Genomic DNA, 8,851 nt, shown 5'->3' with positions numbered 1-8,851 from the left:
ACAACAGCAACAGCATCAACGGCAACTACAACAACAACCACAAAATAACAACATCAAAAGCAATTAAAACCACAACAACAACAACCATAGCAACAACAAGTTTGACAATAAGAACTCCTTACGGAATTAATAGGCCAAACATAAGTGTGTATGTTATCTGGACTGAGGCTCAATTATTCCAACACAACTACATTAAGAACAACAGTTACTACTACCACCGAGCTATTACTGCAACTACTAATGCTACTACTATTACTACTACTACGACTACTACTGCTCTACTACTACTACTATTATTGCTACTACAACTAATATTACTGCTACTACTTTTCTGCTACTATTACTACTTCTGCAATTACTACTGCTGCTACTACAAAATTGAAAATGCGCTTCTCAATAAACTGAAAAGTTAGTCGTCAAATAAGCCATCCGTGGGTTAAATTTAAACCTTAAATATTAATAAACACCCATATAGCATTTCGGATATTACAACTTAAAAAAAATCATATTTTTCCCTAAAGAAAAAATTCAAATAAATTTTACAAAAATTTCCAACGAAATTAATTTTAAACAAATTATTATAACACGTTCTCAACATGTCTATTTACTTTACCCTCGGTTCGTGTTCGTGACTGGTGTTCGCTCTTCGCCAAACTACCTACCTAAAAAAGTTAACTTAAAACAGCCAGTGTACTCGTCATACTACTGATAGTAATGAGATAAATGCATTTGCATCTGAAGACCACCCGTCACATCTGCCTTCTACATGCGCTATTGGTTGAAGTACATTCTTTTTTAAATTAATAGCCTGCATAGGAACACTAATGCAATGTTAAATCACAATAAACACAATTACTATTCAGTACAATCTGATGTTATACATTAGAAAGAAGAATGAAATATGAAATGTGAATAACAAGCAAATCCAAATAGTGCATTCGTTATTATTCGAATGGCGAGTTCAATTTTGAACATGTATCCGCGAAAATGTTCAGTTTAGCAACTAAAAAATGATAATCTTCTTGTAAGAATGTTTGGAAGTTGAAACTAGTCGTCAATTAAGTTTGTGAACGTTTCAATGGTCCTTCTCTAAACGGAACATGGTGGCAACATTCTAAAAAAACAACAAGCGCATGTGACGTCATTTTAATATATTTCTGTTTTTTGTTGTTCCATTGTTAATATTAATCTCGATTGGATATCAGCAGCCGTGCCCTCTTTCAAACCGTAATAAATAAAATAATAACGGAAAATTTTTATGGCTTCCACGAAAATTCGATTCATTTTCATTTTGGAGTTTTTTTCCAATGTTCTCATTTAGCGTCCTTAAATTTAATATTATTTTGAGTTTTTTTATCTATTTAGTATTTTTTTCTCGCGCTTTGCTATCTTCGCTCATTATCTCGGCACTACTCTACTCCGCGGGCAACTATTTGCATAACAAAAATATTTCGCATTGACATTCTTGCTGGTGTTGTTGTTGTTGGTGACATTTTTGTTGTTGTTGTTGTTGCTGATGATGTTGTTGATGTTGTTTTTGATGTTGTTGTTGTTGATGTTGTTGTTGTCGTTGGCGTTCACGTTAATGCTGTCGTCTTTTTTATTGTTGTTGCAACTTGTAGTAGTTTTTGAAGATAAAAAGTTGATATTGTTGATTTCGTTGTTGTTGTTATTGTTGCTGATGCTACTACGGTAGGTGTAATCGGCTGCTGTGACATTAACTTTGCTCTTGTTGATGTTGTGTGTTTCGGTTGATTATGCCATTGTTAATTTAGCTAACTTGTTGGTGTTGTTGCTGCTGTTTTTGTTGGTGTGGCAGGAGTTGTTGATGGATTTACTGTAATGTAAGCTTGAGTGTCATTGATGTCGTGGTCAATGATGACGCTAATTATATTGTAACCGGATGTGACATTTTTGTTATTGATGTAGATACTGTCCTTATTGATGCTGACCTTGTTAATGTAATTGTTGTTTTTTGTTGATGTTGTTTGTTGCAAAGCAGCAGTAGTAACGAAAAAAAAGAAGAAGATAATTCGTTCGCCTCTATAAACTGTACCGGAAGTAGAAAGAGATGTGCGTGCGTGACGTCGGCGATGGAACATTTGATGGCGGATTGTGATGATGATGATGACAGCGTTGATGATGATAATGATGACGATTTTGATGATTATGATGGTGGTGATAGGATGACGGTGACTGTGATGGTATGATGGCGATTGTAATGATGATAATAATGATGATGATGGTAATGATTGTAATCTTCATCATCTTATTCGTTACAATTCTGTTCATTGTATATCATTATATATCATTGTATTTGATTAAACATCATTGTCTATCATTATATATTGTTGTATACTATGGTATATGATATTATATCATTGTATGCCATTGTATGCCATGCATATAATTATTTATCATTGCATACCATTATATATTATTGTATATCATTATATATCATTGCATATCTTTATATATCATTGTATATCATTATATATCATTGTAATGATCAATCATTCAATCAATCAACCAACCAATCAAATATATTTATGACCAATCGATTAATCTTTTTTTCTAACATTTTAAAAATAATAATAAAAAATTAACCAAAAATAAAAAAGAAATTGAAACCAAAAAAAATAAGCAAGGGTTGAAATAAAATAAGAAAAAGGGTACATGTAGAAGTGAGTTCATGACATTTTAATAAAAATTTCAATCCACCAACCTGAGAAAGAATTGTCATTAAGATATAATTTAACAATTTTCTTCTTCTATGTTTCAAGTCATCCACTCACCCTTTCATTCATTTTCGAATCAATCTGTCTATCATTATTATCTTGTATACATACATTTATAATTTCTTTAAATCATTTTTACACCCGTCAGTCTATCCGTCTCTTCATATATTCATCTATCTCTCCATCTTCATTTCGCTATCTTCATTCACCTCTCTTTTAGTCGATCCATCTATCAATTCGTCCGTCTGTCTTTCCATCCACTCATTCATTCATTCATTCATTATTCTTTATTCATTCATCCGTAATAATAAATCAATCAAACCATGCGAGCATGTAAGTAGATTACATATGCGTGCAGACTAGTTGTACACGCATTTTTATGTACGTACGTGAGTGTTTTTGTATGCGTTTGTGTGGTGCATGTGTGTGTATGCATATTCGTGTGTGTACGTACGTATACATATGGCCAAGTACACGCGCGTTGTACAATGCTGTTGTACATTGTACAGTGCCCACGTTCCAGTCTCATTATTATCATCATATCAACTTTATTGTGAGCTTTTACGACGCTGTAAATATTTATATAACAATGTCATCATTATTGTCGTGATTATCTTTTATTATTGTCATTTTTCATTTTCTTCTTATTATTATTATTACTATTATTGCTGTTATTATTATTATTGTTGTTGTTGTTGTTGTTGTTGTTGTAGTTGTTGTTGTTATTGTGTGATCGTGTTAACGTCGAAGAGAGTGTTTAAAAAATCCATAAACACCTTGATGCCGTCTGTCTCTGACAGATTCATAATGAAATAACATCCAAACATACAAACAAAAACAACAACAACGACAACAACAATAATAATCATAACAACAATAACAATGATAATATTAATAATGATATGGGAACATTCTTTTATTTACCGAAAAACAAAATCCAAATGGAATCCATCGAAAATTATTAATTATATATTAGAGTGTAAATAGATAAAATATAAAATATAATGTACGATCCTCTCATGCCCTTTGATCAACAAGTACTTGAGAGTAAAAAAGATATATTTTAAATCGGTTCGTGTAAAATCGGTAATATTGATGATAATAATAATATACATGTCTAGATGTGCCGTTGCGGCTGCGGCTGCGGTCGCGAGTGGTTGCGGTTTCCATGAAGTTCGGCAACGCAGGTCTCTAGACTAAACTGCTAAATAAATAACCCATGATGTTGATGACAATGTTTGAAAAATTATAGAATAAACTTCATAACATATATTAATATATTGTATTGTGTTGTGTTGTGTTGTAGTTTATTGTATTGTGTTGTATTGTATTGCATTGTATTGCATTGTATTGTATTGTATTGTGTTGCATTGCATTGTATTGTCATGTATTGTATTGTGTTGTGTTGCATTGTATTGTATTGCATTGTGTAGTATTGTTTTGTTGTATTGTATTGTATTGTATTGCATTATATGGCAAACAAAAAACTGTTAAAAAATTAATAGCTTCCATTAATTAATTACCTAATTAATTAATTACCTTATTAACGAGCTGTTAACAAAAGCAATTATTTTGAAACTAGGGTATAATTAATTATGTTATATAATTTTAATTAATAATTTTATTATTATATTTTATTACATTTTTATTTTCAATCTAAAGATTGTTTAAAATCAGTCATAGGAGTTAATCATGACCTCCTATCATTAGTACAATAACTATATTATATTATTATAATGTATTTATTTATTATTATATATTGTCATATTATATGAAATTATTATAATATTTTATTATATTATATTGGTAATATTCAGCTATGAGAGTAGGTATTAGCGGTTGAATTCTCATGAGAAATAGTTCAATACATAGAGACTGAGCTAATTATTTTTACACTGAAAAGAAGTGAAAAAATTGTAAAAGTAATCCTTCATTTTTTAGACTTTTCAGACATTTTTTCAAATTAATTTTGTTTTACTTTTAGTTTTATTAATTTTTGACGTGACGAGGGTATAGAAATGTTTTTATCAATATGTTTAAACAACGAAGACAATTTTTTCCAACAAACTCGTGAAGATAGAAATATGACGTTATATTAAAATTATCTTTATGTATCTATCGCATTAGTACTACACCAGCCAGACGCCAGTGAAAGAAAAGTCAATGACTGACCAGTGCAAGAATAGAATGGGTATATGTGATGTGTGTGTGTGCGTGTGTGTGTGTGTGTGTGTGCGACTTGCTTGTATCACAGACGCATGATGATGATGGTGTGAAAGCGACGAAAGAGTACCATGCTTTCCATTACTTTTTTCACATGATAACTCGTTAAATATTTAAGAAATAGCCTGTCGTTTGCGAACCACTGCTTTCTCTCTATCTCTCCATACCTCTCTTCACAGAAATTAAAATCTCAGTATGAATTTTTTCTCATCTGTTTTGTATCTTTCAAAAAATTTCATTCCAACTTCAATCGATCAACTATGAAAGTTTGATAATTTTGTGTAAACTTTGAAATGAGAAGAAAATGATCACACAAGTTGAGGAAGGTCATTTTGTGAAATCAACCATTATTAATCAATTACGATGATCAGAAACAAAATTAATACAACTGATAATGAAAACAACATACAAACTAAACAATCTTGCCGGTTGAAAGGCATGAATGATGTTGAATATGATAAAGTTGTGTGAATGATGTAAGTATAGATGACTACAAAGTTGACAAAAGATGATGACACAAAAAGGATAAATCTTATCGAGATGGCGAAACAAGGCGAATTGCAAAAACTTAAGATGCATGTGATGTAAGTTATATGTATGTGATAATAATAATGTCGATGATGATGGTGCGCATGGTGAATCTTAAGAAAATGATAACGATGATGAAGAGAAGAGTGATACGATGAAAATAATGAGGTACATGAAGACCAACTTAACGTAGCAGTTGAGCGTACAAACAGGCAAATCAGACGAAAGATTGATGGATGTGCTTCATCGCTGCAGCTCCACTCAGTTTGATCGTCACGTACTTCTACAAAATTGCACATTCCTCACATTTTGTCGTCTCGACCAAATGTTTTTGATTTCAGGTTGTCCCGTAAAATTGTCTCGAAATGATTTGTCAAAATTTAAGTGCTTGCGCTGGTATGGATGTAGTAAAAATGTCGACCTCTATGAGGTTTTTCATTATTCAAAATTTTAACAAAATGAAATTCACATATGTTTAAAGTAGAGATCTGTAATGTTTTGTAATTTTATTTTTTAAATTAATTCTAAATTAATTTTAAATTAATTATTTTTTTTAGTTTTTGAATTATTTGTGAAGCGTCAAAATATTTAGAATAAAATCTCTGAGTTGCTTAATTTTAGCGCCAGCTTTGTCAATTTACTTGTAAAAGTTGGTTTATAAAACTTGGCAACCTTCCAACAATCTCTTAATGAAATCCAGTACTATTACGCAAAATTATGAATTAGATGTTAGGTTTAGATTTTCGTTTTTTGGGAAGGCAAAGTTTTTTCTATATTAAGGTTACATTATCTATATTGTGGTAACCATTTCATCATACAAATTTTATCTTTAATAATATTTTTACACGAAGCATAACAGTAGCATATCGATAATGTGAATGTATTATCAAGCGGATGATGATGATGAAACAGTGATGATGTTGTTGATGATGATGATGATGATAATAAAACATTGATGATGACGACGACGACGATGATGTAATGGTGATTGCACTGGTAACAAAATGAAAACAACCAACAAAAAAGTAAAAGTATGGGTGACCACGCAGTAGCTAACTTTCATGTTTATAATACGAAGGGAAATTATGAATATGCCAATGGATAATTATTTTGAAAAGAATTTGAAACGAGCGATGCGTTTTTGAATAATAGATAGTTGCGATGAAAGATGATGAAGACGACGACGAAGACGATGATGATTCTGAAGATGATGATAAGGATGATGATAAGGATGATGATGATGATAAGGATAATGATGATGATGATAAATTGCGACGATGATTATAGTGGTTATGATAAGAAAGAATATTAATTCGGATTGGTTATATTGATGATGAGTTTTCACTGTAATCCAGAAAGACTAATGACTGCATTGTGAAGGCTAAATGTATTTGATGCTTTATAAATAATATGTCTATTTTGTTGATATGTGTATCAGTGTGTTTGTATGTTTGTGTGATTGTATGTTTTTGTTATTGTATGTTAGTGTGATTGTATGTTTGTTTGTTTGTTTGTTTGCTAATAGAATGTTTGATCATATGGTTGTTTGTCTATTTGAATCATTTAATGAATGTTTAATCAACAGCTTTTTAATGTGCTTTTTTCTGCAGACTTTAATGTATTTTCGGTTAATTTTATTTTATTCAGTTTGTTTAATAAAAATTAAAATTTTTAAAAATGATGTTTAATATGTAAATGCGAAGTCAATTTTTGAGTTTTTTTTTAATCTAGAAAACACTTGACATGTGGTCCTTTTATGATGAAACTTCACAAAAATCAGTCGTTATACCCAACGACCAGAAAAAATTATTCGATAAAACTTGTCAAAAATGTTTTAAACACAAAATTGTACAAACTTGCTTAGCAGATTATCATTTTTAGAGATAAAAAACCATGAAAACGTTATGAAACTTTATATATTTACCAATTAACCTTCCATTCATTAGTCTAAGAACACACTTTTCCACTTGACCAGCATGATGGCAATCATATTCCAACAATTAAACACATACTTACCTCACGCTAAATACTTATCTATTCATACCTTTACTCACTCAATTAAAAATAATAGCTTTACTCCACTTGGCAAATTCTTTCCACGAACAGCCAGCAAATTCTGTCACCAACCATTTCAAAATGTTGTTGACATGGAATGATTGGGACGCTGCTTGCTTGCTGCGGCTTGTTTCAAAGCAGTTTTTTGCAATCATTTGTATGCATTAGTTTGCACAATTTTGCGGCTATTAAGTTTGCATATTTGCGCATTGTGTGTTTTTTCTGTTCGTTTTTCGATTTTTGTTTTGGTTTTTTTTATTGTTTTTTTTTATAAAAACTTGAATTATTTTATTTTTAAAATAATTATCAAGTAGGTATGCTTCCTGGAATGCACGTGTTTTTGCTCTAACACATAAACATTTTGTGACGCGTTAGATTTTGTTGCATTGGTTATACATTCAGTTGTTATAAAAGTTCGCCTTCTTAACTAATTTCTTTTGTCCTTTAGTTTATTATGTAAACATTTGCATAGGAATGCGAATGCATGCACTGGCATTCATGAACAGGATTTGCAGATCAACCTTGCTTTCGTTTGCTTTATAATTGTCTTTAATAATCTTTCTGTAAAAATGTTTGTGTATATTATGTGTTTGTGTATAAGTCAAGTGTTTATTTGTTTTATTAATAAATGTTTAAAAATAGTTCTCGTTAGAATTAGAAAACACGTCATCATAGCAGGAAATGTTTATGAACTGTTGAGACAAACAGGCTCGTTTGTGTAGAGTTGATACACACACCACTATCTAAATTATTTTCAACTTAACTTAACACCTTTGAGTGATTTTGAAAAATTTTCCACAATTTTTAAATCTTCAGTTGACGATTATTGAATTGAACAAACAAGCCATATGCAATATCAAAAAGCAAGATGGAGCAAAGTTTATTTAAATAAAGAACTTCAGACGACTTCAACGACGATGGCAGCAACGACAACAGCCTCAGTAGCAGCAACGTCAGCATCAACAGCCACACGACGACATCAACCTGCAAATGACCGTCAACGACATTCTTACAATGCACATTGGGCACATTCGCATGGAACAGACTAATTAATGGCTACTTACATTCCATACTTTCTGCCAGCACTCTACAAATTTAATACATCCATTATACCGACATACGAATTTGTACGCGTCTGTATTAATGTGCATTTAAACGTGTACGGATTTTGGCCGTACATGTAGATAATTTTTGTCTGTTTTTTGAAAAATTAAAATTATTGATTAATTAAAACAAATTTTTTCTGCTGTCTATTAGATTGTGTTTTGCTATATGAGATTTAAATTGTTTCAGTTGGCATCCATTAG

General features: G+C 31.0%; 1 protein-coding gene across 1 annotated transcript; it reads right to left on the bottom strand.

Moving 5' to 3' along the window:
• Positions 1-1,398: 1,398 nt before the first annotated feature.
• On the bottom strand, positions 1,399-2,807 carry HELRODRAFT_177177 (hypothetical protein; the record flags this gene model as incomplete). The annotated part of the gene is made up of 3 exons (XM_009025384.1): positions 1,399-1,728; positions 1,839-1,952; positions 2,796-2,807. The coding sequence occupies 3 exons, from the start codon at positions 2,805-2,807 to the stop codon at positions 1,399-1,401; spliced, it is 456 nt and encodes a 151-aa protein (XP_009023632.1).
• Between the last annotated feature and the right edge of the window lie 6,044 nt (positions 2,808-8,851).

The sequence above is a fragment of the Helobdella robusta genome, assembly GCF_000326865.2.
Source record: "Helobdella robusta unplaced genomic scaffold HELROscaffold_41, whole genome shotgun sequence".
Classification (NCBI taxonomy): domain Eukaryota; kingdom Metazoa; phylum Annelida; class Clitellata; order Rhynchobdellida; family Glossiphoniidae; genus Helobdella; species Helobdella robusta.
This window is presented reverse-complemented; position numbering and strand designations above follow the sequence as displayed.